Source organism: Ambystoma mexicanum, chromosome 1q (genome assembly GCF_040938575.1).
Source record: "Ambystoma mexicanum isolate Mex_15411 chromosome 1q, UKY_AmexF1_1, whole genome shotgun sequence".
Lineage (NCBI taxonomy): Eukaryota > Metazoa > Chordata > Amphibia > Caudata > Ambystomatidae > Ambystoma > Ambystoma mexicanum.
In genome coordinates this window covers 91312030-91335112 of record NC_090922.1, presented here as the reverse complement: position 1 = coordinate 91335112, position 23083 = coordinate 91312030, and the positions used below count along the sequence as shown (strand labels likewise).

The window sequence follows — 23083 nt, the reverse complement described above, 5'->3', positions numbered from 1 at the left end:
CAGAGGCTTCTGGGCCTCATGGCCTTGTGCGTGTTGGCTCCTCCTATTGCTAGTCGCAAGATGAGGCAAACTCAGATGGCTCTTCTGAGTTTTTGGCGTCAGGCTGTGGATCCGGACTCCAAGTTGATAATGATTCCGGCTTCCATGAGAGTGGATCTGGAGTGGTGGTCATCTCTCAGCAACCTGTCGGTGGGTGCAGGGTTTCAGGACCCAGACCCTACGGTGACGGTCACGACGGACTCCTCCCTGCTGGGGTGGGGTGCGACTTTGGTTCTTCTTCAGGTCCCGGATCTTTGGTCGCCTCAGGACAAGCTCCTCCACATAAATCATCTGGAGCTTCTGGCGATCTTTCTAGTGCTCAGGGCGTTCAGACCGATCATTGCCAAAAAGGTGGTCCGTATACGCACGGACAATGTGGTGTTGATGTATTACATCAACAAGCAAGGGGGAACCAAGTCTCTCCCCCTCTCGTGGACCTGTCCTTCCAGATTTGGGAGTGGGCTGTTCTTCATGGTGTTTGGCTGCTTGCAGTGCACATCCCGGGCCAGCTGAATGTCACAGTGGATGCCCTCAGCCGGCGGACAATGGTCAGCTACGAGTGGGAATAGAAGGCGGAGGTCCTCTCGTGGATTTTCCTGCGTTGGGGTACACCGGAAGTGGACCTCTTCGCTACAGAGGCAAACACGAAGCTTCCTCAGTATGCCTCCAGAGGGGGGCTGGGAGTCTCCTCCATCTGGGAGATGCTCTCGAGATTCCATGGCACAGAGCCATACGCTTTCCCGCCTCTGCCTCTGGTTCACCGAGCAATTTGCAAATTGAACAGCTCGGCGAACTGTTCTCTCCTACTCATAGCCCCGTGGTGGCTGGCCAGGTTTTGGTTCTCAGAACTTCAACACCTGTCGGTGTATCCACCGATCAGGTTACCAGTGACCCCCGATCTTCTTCACCAAGGGGAGCAGCAGCTGTGGTACCCCTCCCCACAATCGCTCAGCTTGGCGGCATGGTGCCTGGGTTCAAGTGTTTAGAAGATAACATGCACATAATCCAGGCAGCCATGAAACCTTCGACTAGGTCCCAGTACAGAAGCAAATGGCTCAGGTTCTGTCATTGGTGTTTAAACAAGCAGTTGGACCCAAGGCGGGCTACAATTGACACAGTACTGTCCTTTGTATCCTTCTTAGCAGAGTCGGGTGTCCACGTTCTGTTATGCAGAACTTACCTTTAGGCGGTTTCCGCTTACCTTTCTACGGACCAATGCTCTTACTCTCTGTGTAACCCAGTGGTTAAGAGGCATTTTGCAGGCTTCACACGCCTTTATCCTCCAATTCGTAGTCCGCACCCGTCGTGGGATCTGAATGTGGTCCTGACGGCGTTGTGCCATAAACCCTTCGAATCGATGGCCACGGTGGACCTCAAGTACCTATCCTGGAAAGTGTCCTTTTTGGTCGCCGTTACGTCAGCAAGGCGGGTGAGTGAGCTCCAGGCCTTGTCAGTGGAGCATCCCTTTTTAGTCTTTCACAAGGATAAGGTGGTCCTACGGACAAATCCTTCTTTCCTGCCGAAGGTGGTATCTGAGTTCCATCTAATCAGTCGATCACCCTGCCGGTCTTTTTTCCGAACCCTGCCTCAGAGGCAGAAAGGGTTCTGAATCGTCTCGATGTCAGAAGGGCTCTTAAGTTCTATCTGGACAGAACTTCCGAGCTTAGGACTTCTTCTCAACTGTTTGTGACCTTTGGTAACCCACAAGGAGTCTTTCACTGTCCAAGGGCTGAAGCCTCCTAAAGGCATTCATGCACACCTGGTCCGGGGCAAGGCAGCCGCGGTTGCCTTTCAGAAATATGTCCCCTGGGAGACCATTGCTAGGGCAGCTACTTGGGCCTCCCCATCTGCTTTTTGTAAGCACTATTGTCTAGACATGAGCTCAAGAGTTGATGCTCAGTTTGGCCAGGCTGTGCTGAAGAACCTTTTTCAATAAGGGGTATTTCCATCCACCCATAGTTCCTGTTAGGAGTGCTTGGGAATCTCCCATAAGTATGGAGGAAAGGGGACGGTACGTAGGAGTATAACCAGGCTACTCACTTTAGTGACCACCTTACTCCTAGTCCATAGTCCCCTTTCCTCCATACGCCTGCCCACCGTCCCCTCTAATAAGGTTCATCTGTTATTGCTAATAGGTCTTAGACCTGGCGATAGAAAAGGACTGATGGGAGATGCGTGGGGCTGTTAGGCAGAAACCTGTGCAGTTCCCTTAGGAACCACTGCAAAAGATTTAAGACTACAGGTGTTTGGCAGTAAACCCACTTGGTAGCAGTCTGTACCACACAGATTCACTTGGTAGCTGTGGCTGAGCAGTCAGACCTCTCTCAAGAAGAGTTAGGCAGTATATAGAGTATACACAATAGGTACAGAGACACAGTAGCCCAAGCAAACACTGTCCAGAGCTTTGGTGTAAAAGTATTTTTTTTTTTTTTTTTTTTTTTATTATTACTTGTACATAATCAACTAGAAAAACATGATTTTTACAAGGGGTATCAGTTCTTAATTTCAATAAAATTCAAAGACCCACACAGGTGCAAAAGGCGGCGATCAGACGAGGCGTTGGAAAGTTGCGATCAAGTCAAGGTGGAAATTTTACAGAATAAAAGGGGGATATTCAGCCGACGCCTGATTCGCCAGTTGAGACTTCATGTCGTGCATCTGTGTAGTCATGTTGGTATCCACCAAGCAACTCCGGTAAGGAATTCGAGCTTTGGTTCGCAATTTTGAGAAAAGCCTCCTGAATTATTTTTGCCGTAGCCGTTGCCCAGCGGGGTTTTTCACCAGAAATCAAACGGCACCACCATGTGTTTTCTTCAATCAGGGTTGAGTCGTGCCATAGTGGAGGAAGATAGGCCAGCCGTTCTCGGTTCAGCGAGGGGCAGTTCAGCAAAAGATGGCGTATTGACTCCGTGGAGTCAGGATCATTACATAGCCTGCAGGTAGTTATGGCAGTTAAAGATCTAATCCCCAAGATTTCTCTTGTGTGGAGCAGGTTGAGACGTGCTCGCAAAAATATTCCTCGAAGTTTTTTGTCTGGGAATTTAGCACAGTAACTTAGGGGCGACTTCAACTTGTTAAATGTTGGCGGGAGATGTCTTAAGCATTTCGCTGCTGCCGCTTTTTCTATGGTGGAGATCCAGTCTTGGTTCTTAAATTTTTCGCTTACCCTTTGGGGGTTCGAAATTAGGTCAAGTTTGGAACATGACACTTCCTCCAGTGTGTGTTCTTGCCGACGCACCCAAAGCAGAACGGCTTTGGAGGACGTGGAGGACAGCTCTTGGCTGATGAAGTTGCAGATTTGAAGGCCATCTTTTATTAAGGTCTTTCTAAACAGGGCAAGCGAGGCCACACTGACAGTCGCGCTTAACGAGAGCAGCCCCAGCTCTCTTCTGACTGCTTCGATGGGGATTGCATTTGGTAAACCCAAAAGTGATTTCCAGATGTGTCCCTCTAGCCTTCGCCATAGTTGGTGTGGAATCGTGAACATTGCGTCCATGCCGTATGTTAACGCTGGCACTATTTTCCCTTTATAGAAGGCGATGGCCGGGGAGAGTGAGTATTTGCCAAATTTCCTGTCGATCGCTTTGAGTTGAGAAGTCAAAAGCTTTGTTTTTGTCCAGAGGTGAGCTTGCATTTTCTGTTCCTTGCTTGAACCATCGATGACCACCCCCAGGTATTTGAAGTGGGAAACCACCTCAATTCTGATGTTGTTTACTGTCCACGATGTAGGTTTTTTGTGAGGACGAATGTCTTTTGAAAAAATCATGATTTTGGTTTTGGCCTGGTTTATTAGTAGATTGTTGGCTGACATATAGGCTGCAAGGTTATCGAGCTGCCGTTGCAAGCCGATTGGCGTCTGATCGAACAAAATCATGTCATCCGCGTAGAGGAGTCGAGACAGGACCGTGTTTCCAAGCTTTGGCGGAAAGGAGCGGACAAGCCGCTCAGAGTCTTTATAGTCACCAAGAAATGCGACAAAAAGGGCTGGAGCCAGTGGGCAGCCTTGCTTGACCCCTCTGTTTGCACTAATTTCCCTAGAGAGAGTGCCTTGTCTGTTCAGCCTGACCTTGAGAGTGGTGTTGGTATGCAAGGCCATTAGTGGATTTAGGACCGATTCTGGGCAATTCCAGTTTTTTAACTTGCCCCATAATTTCCTTCTGTCGACTTTGTCAAAAGCCTGTGAAAGGTCGATAAAGGCAGCATAGACAGGCTGAGAAGTTTCTTTCGTTTTCGCTTTCAGCAGGGACAGTATGAATATATTCAGTGTAGTGCTCCCGTGCTTTTTAAAGCCCGTTTGAAGAGGGTCATTGCAGGGGGCTGTTTTGACCCATTGTTGAAAGTGGCCTAGGAGGAGAGACGCAAAGATCTTGCCCATGATGTCCAGCAAGGCTATCGGGCGATAGTTGCCCGGGACGTCTCTGGGTCCCTGTTTGTAAATGGGAATAATGATGGATGTGCACCACGAGAGTGGGATCTTTCTCGTTTGTCTGCAGTGGCTGAACAAATTAGAAATGAAGGTGGACCATTCATGGTGATGTTTTTTTAAGTCTATGTTAGACAGCCCATCCGGACCTGGCGCTCTGGACGATTTAAGCCTTTTGATTGCGAGAGATATGTCTGATACGGCTGAAAGGTCCACCCATGGGGAGTCTGGCATGGTGATACACTGAGATTTTTCTGCCGATGGACTCCCAAAAAGGTCGGTAAAGAAAGTAACCCAGGCTTGCTCCGGAACAGCGTTAATCATGTTTGAGGAGGTTGTCGCTTGCGTGTGGTTTATTAGAGACCAAAAATCTGCTGTCTTTTTAGTTGTGAGGACTCGGAGTATAAGTTCAGCATCCCGCTGGTAGATGCCTGCCCGTCTGGCTCTTAACCATGCCTTGTACATTCGAAATTCGTTGGCCCACTTGTTCCATGCTTCGACGGTTTTGACAGCTTTGACTTGTCTTTTTAGCTTTCTCAATGCTGTTTTTTTGAGTGCTATTTGTTTGTCGAAGTGATGAGTGTGGATCTTTTGGGCTTTTGAACCCAACGTCGAAGGATACTTATAGGATAGGAGGAGTGGGAGGTAATTTGGTCTGCCAAGAGGTTCCAAGGGTGACTCCGCGTTTTGGTTTGTCACGTACTGAGAGGTGATTGCCCTTATATTTGCGGCAGACAGACGCAGGCGCGTTTGTTGTGGATTGAGCTCCACCTCGGGGAGGTAGCTGCCGTTCGAGAGCGCTGTTGAGGCCCAAGAGAGGGACAAAAGGTTATGGTCGCTTGACGTGGTTTCCAGCACTTGGAAGTCTTGGACTTGTGTACACAGGGCTGGAGAGGCAAAAATATAGTCCAAAGTGGCCGACCAGTGGCCTCTTTTCCATGTTGGTAGGAGAGGCTGGCCTTCTCTGATCTTGGCGGCGTTATGTAGGTTCCTAGAGGACATGAGTGTCATCCATACTTCGCCTCTTCGTTCGGCTTGCGTGGGTTCCATGTCCTTCAAAGAGATCTCTTTCGGCTGGTCGCATTTAGCGTTGAGGTCACCACAAATGATGATCCATGGCGTCTCCCATTCGATACAAATGTCGTCGATTGTTTCCTCCATAGTTTGGCAAAAGAGAGATGTGGAAATTCTCTGTGGGTTCCAATAGGTGGTGATCAACGCAAGGGGGGGCGACGGGCTTGATTTAGAAGATGGTTTGAAGGAGTCCGACGGGCTGTTCCATGCCAACAGGACCGCCAGAACCCCGTAGGAGTTAGCAGTAGTTTTGAGAATTTTTAAATTTTGGTCCGATCTCACCGCTATTAAGAGACCCCCTGAGGGACGACCCAGAGGACCCTTTACCGCCGGTGATGTCACAATTTCGTAGCCATCCAACACAGGTTTGTCTAGCAGCCATGTTTCCTGGAGGCAGAGGATATCGAACTGTTGTAAGTCTATGCAGTTTTGAGTCGTTAAGTGTGTATGTCCCCTTGTGTTCCAGGAGGCCAGCGTTAAAAGTTTTGGATGTAGGGGGACGTCGGCTTCCTCTAGTGATTGCTATTTTGCCTTGTTTGGAGCTAGGACTTCTTTAATCCAATGCCATGGTCCTGTTGGCCTTGTAGTGGGTTTCGCTGGTGATAAGGCAGAAGTTGAGTGTCGGTGTTGAGACCTGTAGGCACGACTATCACTTTGAGGTGAGTAGTGTCTCCGGGCATGTGCTGGTCTATCCGTGCGTTGCCTGTCTTGCTGGTACTGAGACAAGCAGCGGGTAGGTGTGGATTGCCTGTGTTCGCTGTGACAGAGGGACCTTTGAGGTGATGCGTCTACCCAGGCCACTTTCGATGAGGTTCTGTATTGAGAGGAGTGGTCCCGGGTAGGGTCTGCCCGATGTTCATGGGTCTGGTCAAAGGTTGACTTTTTTCTTGATGGGGCATTGAAGTGAGACCTTAGCTTGTCTCTGCGCTCATGGAGGCGTCTAGATGGGCTCTGGTCGTTGTTAGTTTTCTTCTTTGAGTGTGCCCCAAAAGGGGTTGGTCTGTCGGCATAGGTTTTTATTTCTGAGAGGAGGAGCCCCATTGCCTTTAGGTCTTCGCCTGCTTGTTTACAGATATCTTGTATTGCCGAGCTATAGATGTAAAGGTGCGCCTTGGCCTTGTTGTCTCTGTGGTAAGGTTCGACCCGCTGAAAGTGGTCCGATTTCAAATGTTTTAAGGCGGGTATTGACTATGATATTTTCAGCACAGTTCTTCTGTTGAGAATTATGTGTTTATCTTTGCTTGAGATCTGTTCAATTTTGAACAGGGTTATGGTTCTAGTTGTCTTAACGTTGGACGGGTTCAGTTCCGTTGGCTTGGGGGTCTTGGATAGCTTTGACGGCCTTGTTTTATCTACCACACTGTTTTGAACATGGTTAGTGTTTCGTTTGGTCGAAGCGGTTGGAGCAGGCGTGGGCAGGTGGTGAATCTCGAGATGCTTCCCAGCCGGCTCCCATGTTGAGGTGGATGGGGCATCAGGGAGCGCCTGTAGAGTGGGCAGCCGGCGAGGGGTTTGTCCAGCATCTTGAGTAGATGAGAGTGCCATAGGCAAGTCGTCCACTTCTTGGGCTGGGGTTGGAGATAAAGGACTTGAATCGAGAAATTCTTCAGAGGTTTTCGGAGACTGAGCCAAGGCTGTTGTGGTTTGAGGCCGTGGCCTGGCCAGATCCAAAGTGTCCGTTGAGATAGAATGGCCGGAGTTTGTTAAGCCGCCTTCTGACAGGAGGTTGCGGGGATGGATCGGCGGGGAGGATTGACGATCGCTTAGCGCTAGTTTTAATGTCTTTTTGCCTTGGAGTCTCCGTTGGGTCCGGTCCTGGTTTTGAGCGGACGTAGGGTGGAAACTGGAAGTGGGCGTTAGAGCCACTGACGTGGGCTTTGGTTTGCTCGAAAATATTGGAGCGAGATCAATGAAGGAGGTAGTGTAGGACGTCTGTGTAGAGCTGTCAGCACAGATCTTTTGAGGAAGGATCGTCGTCCTTATCGCAGGTGAGTGTGGTTGCTGTGGGGCCAACAGTGTTGGGTCTTTTGAGGTGTTAAATATGTCGTGTTTCAAGTCGATAGCAGTGATGTAGCCTTCGAGGAAGGTGAGTTTAGACTGAATGGAGGCCAAGATGGCCGTGTTGTCTCTTGATGCATCTCCTAATGATTCATAGAGTTTGCAGAAAGGGGCCATTGCGATGGTTATTGCCGACATAATTGTCGTTAAATCTTTTCTATTGCCCGATGTGTCTTTTTGAGGTGTAGAGGCAGGATCCAAGAGTGGTCTATTATTTCTTGGGAAATCTCTGGGTCCTAAGGATGCAGGGTTCGCCAGGGAATGCCTGCGCCTTACTGATCTTCTTTCGAGTTCTACGTCATTTGAATGTCTCTCTGTGACCGGGCTCTGGTGTTGGTCGCTGTCGTCTTGTATGATAACGCTGGGTGGCGGATCTGCCAGCGACGCCAGGGGGGGAAGAATGGGTAGGTGGGTTTTCGGCCACGATTGTGTGGACTTTACTTTGTATGAAGAGACAGGCTTGGGCTGTAATAAGTCTAGAATACCCGGGAGACCCTGGTTAGCCGGGCAGTCTTTGAGTATTAAGTGAGGAGATGAGCTGGGTTCCGGGTTTCTAGAAAGGGGCTTCTCGGCTTGGATATCTGGGGCAGTGATGAGTGGAGCAGAAAGGATCCGCTCGGGGGTCAACGTGACTGGTGTCGGGAGGTCTTGTAGGTTGTCTTTGGGAATTAAGGTTTGACTCAGATCTGTAGGACAAGTGGGTGACTGGGGGCATTCAATAGCTACAATTTTTCTGGTTTTTAGGGCAGGCGCGGCTTCGTCAAGCGCTTCTAGAATTTCCGCATCCGACAGCTCAGAGTCGGTGGATAGTTTTCTTTTCCCTTGGATCTTAAAGAAGTTCAGCAAAGCGGATGACAAGAGAGGTGTGGGTAAAGAAAGTTTAGAATCACCTCTCTTTTCCGAGACTGGGGTCGGGCCTCACTTAGTGGATGCTTGGAAGATTTTGCTGGTACAGACGACAGGACTTGGTGTTTTTTTTTTTTTTTTGTTGGTACCATCAATTTATTGAGCGCTTGTGTCGTTGGCACAGGTTTCGTTCTTGTATTAGTTTGGTTTTTGTGAAGTGGTCTTATTTGGGCGCACAGTTTTTTGTGCGAAGCAATGTTCGGAGAGATGGAATCCTCATCTGAATCTGTGTCAGTTATTGATTCCAAGAAGGAATTCATTAATGTGTCTTTGGGTTTGTTTTGAGATTGAGATTGTGAATCTGAAGGAGGTTTGAGAAGAGGAATCTCAGCTGTAGATATATTGTCTTGCAGAGTGCTAAGCTCAATATCGGATGCTTGTGTGAGATTGACTGAGGTCAGGTCCGGTGCCATGCAGAGCGCCACTGGGGCCTGAGCGGAGGCTAATTGTTTTTTTAGAGTCTCGCGTCCAGCCGTATCCGATAAGGTCCTGGGGTCGTCCGTAGTTATATGAATCATCGCCTCGATGGTTATGTTGGACGTGCATGGCTGGGACTCGGAACAAGGATCAGAGACCGATAACGGCATGTGGGCCGAAGTCAAGCTGAATGAAGTGTCTGATGGTGCCGCCATGTTGTTCAGCTCAGCCGTGTCGGCTGATACAGCGGGGTCCGGCCGGGCTGTGCCGGGTGAGTCAACTGGCGCGGGCGCCCTCAGACCCACTGACAGGGACTCTCCGGTCCCTGCACAGAATGGGTCACTCGCCGAAGCGGTAAGAGGGCAGGTCGCGCCAGGAACTGGAACCAGACAGCTGGCCGACGCTGTGGCGTTAGCTGGTCCACCTTTATGCACTGTAAGGTGCGTATGGACGATCCGGGTCTCAGGCCCAGGGAGGGCGCCCGGCTTCACAGGCTCCATGGGTGCCGACGGCTGTGTCCCAGAAGTTATGGTAGTTCCATGAGTTTGGCTCGTCAAAGGAAAAAGAAGATATTCTCGAGGAGTCGAGGCAGGAGACGGCAGCGTAGCGGTCGCCGTCAAGGGCCTCGAATGATGTAAAGAGGTTGGGGCCGAGGCGGCCGATGGTGCATATAGGTTCTTACGCACTTTGCTTCTGAGTCTGCGCTGATCTGAATCTTCCTCCATGGGAGGGGGAATTGGGGAAGGGGGAGGTGGGGGGGGAGGGGGAAGGGTCACAGTGAGGTAGGTGGAGGAGGGAAGAGAAGGAGGGAAGAGAGAAGGGAAGAGAGGGCACGGTAGGAAGTGATTGGCGGGTAGGAAAGGAGAAAAAAGAAGGAGGGTGAGAGAACAGAAATGGGTAACCGGTAAGGAAAAGGTATAAGGAGGAGGATAGTTGGTAGTTGATAGATTTCGTGGACAAGTAAGTTGTAAAAGTTACCTTGGGGCTCTTAGACCGTCTGGACTCTGGAGCCTTGTCCCTTGTCCTGGCGCGGACTGGAGCAGACTGGAACTCTGCCCGAACTCCGCGCGCGCTCCGCGCGCAGGGCAAGTTTTTAAAGGTGATGCTGGGAAAAAGCCTTAAAGGCACAGCAGCGTCAGCAGAAGAGCGTAGAAAACACGTCCTCACTCGTTAGTCACTGGAGCAGACTGGAACTCTGCCCGAACTCCGTATTTAATTATTTATTTAAAAACACACTTGTAATTTCCACTAGCAAAAAGAGGTGAGTAAATTCAGCACACAGTCACTATCATATATATACAACCCTAGTTACTTATTAGACAAGTCTTAGTGAGAAACACCACTTATTTTCAGACAGGGGTGAGCACTTAACATAAGATGGCACTCTAATAAGTTATAGAAAAGGGAGGGGGAAAAAGGCAGAGTTATGGAAGCACACAAGTTTCAATACTTTTACAAGAACCACAGTAAGGCAGGATAGGCAGAGTTCTACTGGAGAGCAAGGAAGTCAATTGCAAGGCCCACTCTTGGAGAGAGCAAGCAGAAGGGGTCCAGGTTCACACAGTGGGGTTATGCCCAAAGAGTCTTGTAGATAGTTTGCACAAAAAGGATGAAATTAAAGTCAGGAAAAGTAAGCTAGGTTATCCCAGGCTAGCCCAGGTTAGAAAGTCGAGGCTTTACTGACACCCCGAACAATCTGTCGCAAGGGAAGCCAGGCGGGACACAGTACCTTAAGTGTGAAGGAAGCTCCAGCGGGGGCAGTTGTTCCTGGCAGCTGGTGCAAGTCGGTGTTTCGTCCAGAGGAAGAGGAGGTCTCGCAGTGGAGGAAAGATGAAGGTCGTTGCACTGCCAGGGAAGAAACCAGCCGCGGAGTTCTTCGGTTAAAAGGTGCTACCCTTCTCTTTGCGGTAGTGGTAAACTGTGGTATTCCGGTTCCCGGGGTGCTTGGCACGGGCAAGGCGGCCACGAGATGCTCCAGGAAGGTGAAAAGAAGGCAAAACTGGTTATCCCCACCAGTCAAAGGAAGAAGACTCTCTGGACTGGAGATCTCCTCTGTCGTCGGGAAAAGTGGTGAGACCGTTCACCAGGGCTCCACCGGTGGTGTCGTCGTTGCAGGTCGGCTCAGCTTCTCCCTCCTCGGATTCTTAGGTCCTGTGGCGACTTCTGAAGTTCCAGTCCCCAAAAGCCCTGCTTTTATGCAGCAAACCTCCATTCATTCAGCCTAGCTGTCAATCAAACATGCTAAGTGGTGAGCCGGCCGGCTCACCACTTGGTCCAATCACACAAGAGTGCGACTTGAGTTACCAAGGTAACTCAGTCCAGGGTGCCTAAACCCCCTCCCACACCCCCTGTGGTACCCAGACAGAGTGGCACCACTTTTGGAGGCTTCTGTGGAGAAGCCCGCCAAAAAGTGGAACAAAGGGCTCGACTTGGATTGGAGTCACAGAAGAGAACATAAACGCCATTTTAGAATCGAGTTCTGGCAAAAAATACCAACCAGTGAATTAATATTAAATAAATAAACCGGCGGCATGTTCGAGGCTATAAGAATTAAATAATTAAAGTTGGTAGCCTCGAACAATGGGAAAATCCCATAGAGATATATTTGCGGTCGAATATAAAAAGTAGTATCCACTGTCACCAGCCAAAACTCGATCGGGGGGGACGGAGACGTGCCCGCTCGAACAACAGACCCCGGGGCAATCGAATTGCCCCGGCCAGTACTTTCACAATATGATGGTTTGTACTGGTTTCTGTTCATAATTCGGGACTAGTAAAGCCAATGGTGACTTTACATGCCCTGGGAGACAGTAGTCAGTCCCAGGGTATGGAGTCTATGGTGGGGGGTCACTATGACACCCCTGGGTTACGGCACGGAGGGTGCTGTGTAACCCACATCAAAAACACATGAGACCCTATGGAGTAAAAGACCCCATAGCCCATAAAACACATGGAAAGATAAAGGAACACCTCAAATCGTGCCTAAGAGTGGGAGTAAAAGAGTCTAACCCTTAGCAGGAGAAAAAAATAAACCCCAAAAATCCAGCAAAGCTGCTGGGGGACTCACCAGGTTTGGGAAATTAGCCTTTTCAGAGAATTCTCCCTAACAGGGGCGAAGCTGAGGTGGGCGGGGTTACGGCCGCGTGGCGGGCCCTGCGCAAGAAAGAGAGGAAGGACACATTTTTGCAACATTTTTGGATGCTTTTTACAAAGTGCTCCGGTCCTGTCCCACAGGACGGAGAGATGTCCTCTAAGTATGGAGGAAAGGGGACTATGGACTAGGAGTAAGGTGGTCACTACGGTGAATAACCTGGTTATTTGGGGTGTAGTCTTTTGTTGTCCTTTTCTGAAGAAATTGTGTGCTGAAGATGGCCTAAGAAAAGAAAGAATTAAAGACACTAGAGATAGTGTCCGAAACAAAAAAATGACCGAAACATGTCGACAGCTATCTGAAATACCCATGTGAATCAATTGTGGGATTTTCATGCACAGAGTGGTTAATAAAAAAATATATATAAACTTTGTGTTGCTTGCAGCCCTTTGTCCTATTGGTGCACTATGCGCTTGTTCTTTGTCTTTTACATCAAAACTAGTTTTTTTTAACAAATGATGAATTGTTTAATTGTGTAATATTATATGTGTGGAAAATGCTGTCTCTTTATTCAGATACAATGTGTGATAATAAAAATTGAATTAATCTTTTTGTAACTCTTTGTGTAAATCCTGGGTTCATGGTGTCTCATAACAAGATCAAATGGTATTTGTTTAATTTGTAATTGTTGGTCACTTTGAAACACTGGGGCAATGCAAAGAGGGGTAACAAGACTCACCTTTGTTTTTCCCTTTTGAGTTGGTTCCCTTTGAGTTCTGATCCCCTGAGAGAAAAGTTGGGAACCTTACCTGGTTTAGGTAAGACTCCCCCCCCCCCCCCCCCCATCCCCCTGAGCAGCCAGCTTTTTCGTTTTATCATAGAGGACTTCCTGCATAGCTTTTTCCTTCCCAGAACTGTCCAAAGTGCCCCCAGATACTTAAAGTCGCTTACTCTTTCTATTATGGCAGAACCCAGGCGGAGGTTGGTCTTTTCCTTCTTTGTAATAGTTTTTTCTGTTATCATCATTTTGGTTTTACCTTCGTTAATGTCCAAGTTGTTTTCTGCCATGTATCCCTGTGAATTGTTTAGTTGGCGCTGGAGGCCTTTTGGTGTATGGTCTAAGAGGATCAGATCGTCTGCGTAAAGCAAGCGACTGATCTGTTCTCCACCAATATTTGGAGGAAAGGAGCGTGTTGTCTTCTCTGAGTCTTGAAAATCACCTCGATATGCCCAGAACAGGGCAGGTGCCAGAGGGCAGCCCTGTTTCACTCCTCTTATTGTCATGATCTCCGCCGAAAGAGTCCCTTGATGGTTTAAGCATACTTGCATTGTTGTGTTGGTGTACAGGGCTCTTATTGGTGCTAGTATCTCGTTCGGACAGTTCTAGGCTATCAGTTTTGACCACAGTCTAGTTCTATCCACTCGGTCAAAGGCCTGGGTGAGATCTATAAAGGCTAATATTCTTGGACTGCCATCTAGGACCCTGCTTTTTAGTGTACCACTACATTTGGAACGCATTCTGTTCAATAAATGCAACGGGAGTGCCTTGCATGGTTGCAGCCATCCTTTTATCACAGTGAATACATAGGGTTAGTATGTGCTTCGATTTTAGACACATAATAGCGATAAATCTCGCTATGGTGGGCAGACCAGGCCTTGAAGAGGCGACATAGGTCCAGAGAGTATTCAGGTGGTGATAGTGGATTCATATCCAAATTTGTGGCCTCCTGGTGAGCCAGTGTCTCTCCCATAGCTGCTAATAGCACACATTGTCTTCTCTTTAGCCAATCGGAAGTGTGGGATCCAGGCTCTAAATACAGGAGAAGCCCACACTATATGGTTCTCCTTTGTTTTCTCAAAGCTGCCAGCTCTCCAGCCTATCAGCAAGTTTGGACTGGAGGCTCTAACCATGTGTAAAGGCTACATTACAAGCTGCCCATTGTGATGTTTCTCAGGAAGCCCCGGATGAGGCTCCACTTTTTTGCCCCCTGCATAAGCTCTGGTGCAGGCGTCAATGCTTCACTACTTAACGCATGCTACTCTAATTGTAGGCAATTGAAGGCGGGTGTGGGACCTCACTGCTATTTTCTTGCCTTGCATTTAGTGGTCAAATTCTTTCCCAACCCCTTATTTATTTTTCTCCGGTCTTTGATGGAAAAAGCAAGCTCACACAATATAATTGGAAGAGTAGCAAAGGACATAGATAGTTTACTGCATTGTAATGCAATAGAACGACAATCTGTCAGTATGTCCCCTCAGGGTTTGAAATTGCTGGGAGCTATTTAGCTCCTGGATAGGGCCAAGAAGAGACTGCTTAGCTTGACACCAAGAGCTACCAGGAACTACTTTTGGTTCCCAAAGCCAAATGGTGCCACACAAATATACCTATCCGACATGAACTCTGTGTGTCTGGGAATCGTAAAGAATCCATGGTGGTCATATGTGGTCATATGTACTGGACACAGTTATAGTTGCTTCTCTTTTGAAAGTTAGATTTGTTCATGCTATGCGTTGGGGACACTTTCGGCAGCAGAAATAAACAGAAGGCGCATCCACATCATAGAAAGAGGTGTCAGCATAGCTAAGAATGTGCCATTAAAGAGACATTTACGGATTAATGTGGAAACAGATGCAGTGGCGGAATTATGATTTTGCGGCAAAGATAGACAAAGACCAAACGAAAGGTAGCAGCAAGATTGACGAACCGACAAAAAAGAAATGTAAAATCAATAAAAGGGAAACCAATTTAAAGAGGATGTAAAACGTGAAGACATGTAAAGCAATATGTCCAGAAATGGAGAATTTAACAAACCTTGAGCAATAGTGTGCAAGACAGAGCAACACAGCAATGGAAAGAGGGGTTCAAGACTTGCATGCCACTGTGTGTTATGTTATTGTGCATTTGTATGGTGCCTTATATACCACTGGTATGATCTCAAAGCGCTGTGGGTTGAACACCTTTGGGGGAGAGAGAGAGGGAGAGGGAGAGAGAGCGGGGGAGAGAGAGAGAGTTATATATATATATATATATATATATATATATAGTTCTTGGGTGCACTCAGTATGTGTGCAGCCAGTGTGGTTTGTGAGGTGAGTAGCTGCATTCTAATGCTACGTGTGGTGCAGTGGTTGTGAGAGATCAGTGGAATGTGTGCAGCAAGTTATTTGGCCTCCGACTCTCCATTCTGGCGGCGGTGGAGCCTGTGTATGAGATTGTGTGCAGCTAGACCAATTTTTACATGGGGTAAAACTGTGTTCTAAAGACTGTTGCTATGTTCATGGAGTAGTGTAGGTATGTGTGCAGCTAGGCAGAATTGATTGAGGGGTATAGATACATTCTATTGTTTGTTGGTGTAAAGGAGAGAATAAGCATATTGGAATGAGCGAGTGTCTGTCCTTGATTGCAAGAGGCCACTATTCCTGGTTACTCTCCAGAGCCTGCTGAGCTGACAGTGTCTGTCCTGTTTGTTCGTGGTAGTGGATCTCTGGGAGAAATTCTGACTAGTGCAGAGTATGTTGTGATTATCCTGTTCGAGGGTCCACGTTTTTGAGGCTCGGCTGTAAGTGTCAGAGGGACCATTTTCCAGGTCTCCGTTAGATTGGGGACAAAAGCAAGGCTCACTATCTTTCAGATACTCTATTCACGAGACTGGGCTTTAATAGCACCTGGGTCACTATAAGTTGCTCCTGGTCAGAGGAAAATCTTGACACTGTGAAGAACTTGAGGGCATCCTCACACCTTCTCTCTTGTGGTGGTCCTCTCAGGTGGCCAGGGAAAGGCCATCGCTCTTGGACCCTGATCCTGGGGGTGGATATGCGAGGGAGGATCACCTGGGTGGAGGGAACGTGGGGAGTGTGTAGAGTATGTCTTTGGGTGAAACAGGGTATCCCCTAGTCCCTTGTCAAAATGAACCCTAGAATTTCCCTGCCGTCATGGGCTGATCAGTTTTTGCCTCTTTCTTCCACCTAAAATGCCCCACAACCATTTCACCTTAAGGCTGGGACGAGGAGGAAACAACTGGGAGTTATGCACACTTCCATTCATTCACACCACTTTGGTACTGAGACGAGGAAGATGGCTATGGAGGAGTTCCAGTGTAATAGCCAGGCAGTCCAGCTAATTGGCTTAGCCAGGGCCAACTGAAGTGAAGGACTTGCACCTGCAACCATTTAACAAGTCAACAGTGTATAAAATGAGACCGCCCAGCAGAGAGAGAGAGAGAGAGAGAGAGAGAGAGAAAGAAAGAGACGGCCTGGAGAGAAGGATGGGGCTTGTAGAAGTGTGGTGGGCTGGAGAGCTACTGGCTGGAGGAAAGCCGTGCTGAGCAGGAGTGCGAGAGAGATGCTGGGTCCAAGGCTGGCTGTTTGAGGGTTGAGAAGCCCGCTGTCCTCTTTGCCCGGTTCCACAGCAAGAGCTGTGGAGCACTGAAGTCTCCTGATCACTGTAGGCCGCTTCTGCTGAGGAAGAGCAGAGCTACACACTGTGGGATTCCGGGACGGTGAGCTCTGCTGGCTGTGGTGCCCGCGAGCAAAAAGAAGCAGGGAAGCGGAACCGAGACACCCAGAGGATTGGCCGCATAGCGGTGAGTTTAAAGAAGGGAAAACCTGTACCGGGGCGCTCTGGTGGAAACAGGCATGTCTGAATGCCGAACAAACTGAAAAGCATTATGATTGCTATGTGTAGGGAAGGCATGGTATCACAAATATGACACTGACACAATGGATACAATTTGTAAAACCTTTATTGAAAATGTTGGGGTCGGAGAAAATCCGAATTTGCCCTATAACTAAGATGGTAGTAGTCACAACCATTAAACGATAAAGAAAACAGTCCTAGTGGCGTCCGACAAATCAAAATGGCCTGTGCTAACAAAACTAAATGCCGGCCCTATCTATTGTAAACAAAAAAAAAGTGTGGGATTGTAAATGTTGGCATGCCCGCACCTGGATGGAATTCTAAACATTGGCCTGCGCTGCATCTGGATAGGATTGTGAAGTGCCACACTTAGACAAAATTGTGAATGTTAGCATACTAAAGGTCAGGTAACTTACTAACCAATATAAGCTCAAACTCTGCATACTTATCTCACTAAAAAAACTCACACAACCATCTCTCGCACAACAAGCCGCACGCACTTCACAACATTGCAACAACACATAAGCCGGAGCAACTGCACACGCAGACTGACACCGATCCAATACCCACACCAAAGCTCAGCACCCGGTGTATACCGAGTTGAAGCTGCCAACAGAAGACCACTACTCTCACTATCCTACTCCCTCTTCACCTTACTAACCCATCCCACCTTATCGTTTACAGATCCGCCAGAGCACCTGGGGACCAATTCCGTTGGTGACGGTGCGCGGTACAAATACCTTTAACATTTAAAAAGGATAAATATATGCAAAGGAAAAATCAGTGTTCAAAAGAATAAAGGTAGTTGAACAAGCTCTCCTCCTCATGTTAAACCTCACGGTCCCCCTCTCCTTGGACTCAGACCTTACAGCACACAGTTCAAGTAGGCCCCCCTCTGTTGGGCTCAGACCTCTCACGTTACAGTTCAACACAAAATTGTCAGTTGTTGGGGGGTTGGGGGGTGCTCCCTTCGCCAAGCTTATTGTACTTCGGATCTCCCTCGAACGTGCTCGGTCCCTTCTCAGATGTCGAAGACTTAAGAATGTGCGTGGCTCTCTTTATAGACCACTGCAGGACAACTTTGAACCAAAGTTCACGTTTACTTTCATTTAATTCACTTTTGGTGTTTGTTCGCTTTATAGTTTCAAACAATGTACCTTTCACTGAGACTTTCGAATGGGCTACTTCCTTTCGCTGGACCACTCTGTTACTTAGTATCACTGATCGCACTGCTGCCTTTTACTTCAAAGTTCATTCACTTGTCTGCCTTTCTTCGCGTCTCCTCCACATGCGTGCCGCCTTCACTTGTGATATGTTGTTGCTACTTCTTTCACTTTCACACACACCGGTTTCTCAGGTTGTTTGCCAACTCACCAGCTGTGTACGCTTCTTTCTTGTTTTGTTATTTCCAATTCAAGAGTCAAGGTTAGTACCACAGGCTTGGCGTCGCCTCCGCAACTCTGCCGTTTACCCGGAAGGTTCGCTGGCATTCTTGAAACACTATGCAATCTTCACTTGTGGGATCTGGCCTTTTCAACGTATCTTTTGCTGTCTGTCGGAGGCAACGACCTTCAGTAGGGAACCCTTTGGGTTTTCGGCCCACTGCTCTCATCCCTTGATCCGTTGCTCTGCTCCAGTAGGTGTGTCTTTGTCCTAGATGTTCTGCTTGCACTTAGTGTAAAGCGCCTGACTTTGCCTGACACGATTAATGGGACATGTTCCGTACGTTGTGAGAGAGTTAATCTGGTTACTCTGTCACCCTCTTCCTAGGCCCAATGGTTGTGTAAAAAGGGGCGGCGGAGTTGGGACTTTGGAAATTCCTACAAAATATGATTGGGTGGATGAACAAAAAAGGGGGGAATACTGCGTCTCACTATAGGCTGTCTCACCCCCACTCCCCGAAGATGCCTCACCCCTGCCACACTGGTCCACCCCTAGGGTATGGATCCAAAGGAGATGGCCGTGCCCTGGCCACCTGAGAGATCAATCACTGGGGACTAGCGGGTGAGACACCCTCTGGTTTCTCACATATGGAAGAGTAAACCAAGAGTTTTTGAATGCCAAACAAGCTGCAGAGTATAATAAGTACTTTTGAGAGTGCAACGAACAATATTGAATACCAAATTAACTGAAATATGCTATGAGCATATTTGAATGCAGCATGGGATAAAAGTAAGTGATGAGCACTTATGAATAAAGTGAAATAGAGATGGTGGAAAAGGGTGAGCACCACTGAGTGAGTTGTATGAGATGCATGTTGTAGCAAAGCCAAGAGCCTGCCAAGGCGAATCAGAAATAAGTACTGGCCAACAACACAGGTTCAGAGAGAGAAAATCTGTGTGGGTGAAAACCTGAAGAATACAGAAGCATTACAACATGCCTAGAGTTACTGTTTGCGTGAACTGTAATGGATGGACCACATGGTCTGACAACTGCGCCTAGACCGAGTGACCCATGCTTGAAAAGAGCCAAGGAAAGCAAATGTAGAGAAGCATGTATTTTGCAGCAGTTGCTGAAGAGAATTATAAATGGAGTAAAAGGAGCAACCTATGTGAACTATTGAAAAGCCTGGATGATTAATTAGTTAAACTGGAGCTATTTTGAAAGCCAGTAGATTCTTTTAATTGATTACAGCTTTGAAGCTGGAAGAGCTGACTTCTTGGGGAAGGGAACCTTGAGATATTGTGAAGTGTGTTGAACCCTCGGGGAGGGGAAACCCAAGGAACTGTTCTGAACTTGGGGAAGAGGAACCTGCCAGGAGCTGGAAGACGCTCTGAACTTTATTTTGAACAGTATTTCTTTTGCTGCGGGCATCCCTAAACTTTGTACATATTTAGTTGCGAGGGTAAGTATAGGTTTTGGACACAGACAGACTTTTGAGTTGAATTTATTGACACATACTTAGTGTTCTTTAGGTAGGGCAATCCCACCTTAGCATAGGGCAAGTTAGGCCTTACTCCATCCTGACATTTAAGAAAAATAAACCATTTACTTAGAAAGTTGAATATGTTGTGTGTGTCTTACTTCATGATGCCTTCACTTCATGATGCCTTCACAACACCCAGGAGCTACTTCCAGTTCCTGCTGCATGAATTCCAATGTTGTCCCCTGCTCGTCTAACCCTCTCACAGCACCTTGCTCCCACCCCCAAGATCCCAACATGTATATATAGTGCTGACTAGAAGGAAAAAGAATCTTAAGATAAGACTCACAAAAGGTAGCATTGACTACCCTTGGAAAATGCCTTGTTCAACTTTGGAAGCAAAGTCTTAACCACCTGATCTGAACCTTGTGGAAAAGGTCCAGTCTTAACGGTAACCTGAGGTTAGTCACCTCCTTCCTGACATGATTGGTAACTTTTTAGATAAACATTCAAATTCTTAAGTCTATTGTTCAAGTGTCCAGACCATGTGACACCTCCCAGTGCTCAGACCTCAAAGAGCAAGCAGCACCAGCATTATTTAACACCAACAATGTAATGCTATGCTGGGCTATTCATTAATGTACCACCAGTTCTAACAATTATGGCCCGATCAGGTATACAGGCAATCCTAACTGATTCGGTCTCCTAATGACATTTATAGATGTTAATTCATTTGTTCTAGTGTCCAAGCTAGACAGAAAAGGTTATAATAAACAGCCAAGCAAAAGAAATATGATATTATGGAATGATGCAACATAAAGACAACAGTTTAGAGAGCAAACTGAAACAAGTGAAATATTCCTGTATACTGATATTTCACTTTCATTGTGTTTGTTTGTTCTCTGCATATTCTGAATATAAATGTCTTTTTGTATATATTTGCAGGTGGCACTTACTATTTCAATAGTACTCGGTCTCAGAAAAATAGTAATAAAAATGAAGGGGCCAAAGGGAAGTCTCCAGAAGAGGATGAAGGTGAGCATCATTCTTTGCAATGACAGTACCCATCATTATTTTTAGATTATCAATTGCCATTTGAAGTCTTGGTGATTGTTGGTTTCCTTACTGTTTACTGTATTAGCAGCAGTGCCTAGATGTGTGAAATATGGTGGATGCCAATATGCATTTGTCATTAATCTTCATGGTGTAGTATCAATGCATGGATGCAGTCTCTCACCTGGACCTGGATCTTTTGTTCTTTAATATGTGCTTTGATGCTGGATATATGAATAGGTCTCCCCAGCTTTTGAATGACCCTGAACGAAAAAGACAAGGGTGCAAGCTTTGTTGTCTCTTTTGTAGATTACCAACCCTGAATAGAAGGACACCATTTGAACAGTGAAAACATACGGGAACCATTAATGTTGAAGGAGAAATTTGTTATCTGTCCAGATAAAGGCCATATGAAAAATAGGGAACAATGATACCATTAGCTCTTTAGGGGTTTGAAACCGTGCGTCAACGCTTTGGAAACACGAATAGGGTTTCAATGTGTAGTTACTATGTAATCATAAGATTGCACTAAATGAGATGCCAAATGAATTAAGGCATGTTATACGAATGAGCAGTGGAATGTGCTGTTATGTTTATTAGTTTTTGTATCCTTCGTTCTGCTTTTTAAACAGTGTTTTTGTTTTTTTTAAATCATTATGAATAAAGTGTATTTTTGCAAAGATCGGGATGCATGTACCCCTTAAACCTTTAATGAATTATACTTCTACGCCACATCTAGCTTTCCTCTACACTTGTGAGACATTCTGTCCTATGCGACCAGAGCTTTTCTAGCGACTTTGAGAAACCTGAAGGTATTCTCACTCCTAATCCCCTGGAATGCTCTATGCAGGTTGCCAGGGGAAGGCCATCACAGTTGGATCCTGGCCCTGGGGGCAGACAAGTGAGGGAGGATCACCTGAGTAAAGGACCCTTGGGGATTGGGAGTGAGGTGCCTTTGGGCGAGACATGGTATCCCCCTTATCCTCAAGATGATCCACCTAAGCTTTCCCCGACCTTTATTTGTCCTTGCTAAAATGTTCCACTTTACGCTCGCCTTGAAATGCATAGGAATACTGGGACAAAGAGGAGGCCACTAGGAGCTGTGAAGATTATCTCCCATTACCATTCAAGTACTGATAGGAAGAAGAGGCCCAAAGGTCAGGCATGTCCCAGGGACTCACTTAATTATGTTCAGGCAAGACAGGCTGGGCAAACTTTAGCTTACACCTGAAACCTATTAAGCACTCCGATGTGTATAAAAACAGGAGTTGCACGGAGTTCGAGGGAGAATAACCAGGGAAGCCCGTCCGAGTACCTGTGGAAGAGGACGATGTGCTGAGGGGATGCAAGCAGAGGCAGCCAGAGGAAGTGTAGCAAGGGAGCTGTGCCTTCTAAAATCCAGAGGAGTCTGCAGAAGGGAACCAGGAGGTTTGTAATTCCCTTCCGCAGCGGGGGCTTAGAAAATGCTTGTTCCCCTGGGCTAAGAAGGAAGCCCAGGACTGTTTGAGCAGCAGCTGGTGAGACTCTGACCTGGGGAGAAGAAGCTGATCACATGGGGAGCCAAGCAAACGCAACCAGTGAGTGAAAAGCAAGCAGCAAGCTGGTGTGTGTTTTCACACAAGCAAGTACACGCGTAAGCAAGAAAGATGCAGTGGCTTCTACTCTATCGCTGTCACTACAATAAAACACCATGAAGTCTAGCTACTGTTCGTAATCAAGGAGAATGACTCCCTTCTCCTGGATGTAAAGCGTCCAAACCCCTCTCAGGTTGTTCAAAGCAAAAGTTCCACAAAAGGTCTGGGTTCTCCGTAACTCAACAGAAAATAAACAGTTGCATAAAGTTCTTGTGGGGCTATGAAAGTGACTCCTCTCTCCTAGCTGGTTCCCCAATGTCTCACAGTTCTCAATTAGGTTTGCAGCTCCCTTTGGGAGGTTTTCGCAATTCCTAGGTTTTGTCCAATTCTTCATCCGTCCCCATTGGGACGATGAAGCTGTTCCTGAAATCCCTCCTAGATGTCCCAGCACCACCCTCTTGTGGAACTGACCTGGGAACTGTATCACAAAATGGTTTAGAGTTTTCTCTATTTCTTTATGGTTTAGTCTCGTAACTTCCTGACCCCATCCCAAACTTGTACATGTTCCTGTTACCTTCTCCCAGGGAACTCTTCACTGGTTTCGCCACAGGTTCACACTTCTTAGTTCAACTTCTTCCTTTAGTAGTTCTCCATCTCTCTTCATCTCGAGTTTTTGTGGCGCGCCTCAGCGTAGCTGTTGGACCCCTTGGTCCCACTGTGACAGTTTATGCCTCCACCACAATCTATCGCTCTCTCCTGATATGCGGTATTGCGTTTGGCTGTGGTAGGCGGTCTCAGCACCATTGTCGGACCAAATGGGCACCCCACTACAGGTTGTGCCACCACCTCTCAATCTCTGCAAGTCTATCACGCCGGTTCCCAACCGACTCACAAGACCCTTCTCGGGCCTCCTGCTATTTCTCTTCTAAGCCTTGGAGACAACCCTTGC

The 23083-nt window shown here is 47.3% G+C and overlaps 1 protein-coding gene across 1 annotated transcript in view; it reads left to right on the top strand.

The window, feature by feature from the left end:
- SPG7 (SPG7 matrix AAA peptidase subunit, paraplegin) overlaps nt 1–23083 on the top strand; it is a 980080-nt gene that overhangs the window by 149037 nt on the left and 807960 nt on the right. Inside the window, exon 3 of the mRNA XM_069635587.1 lies at nt 20453–20542. Within this exon, the coding sequence (XP_069491688.1) occupies nt 20453–20542 (90 nt within the window). The remainder of the gene's footprint in view (nt 1–20452; nt 20543–23083) is intronic.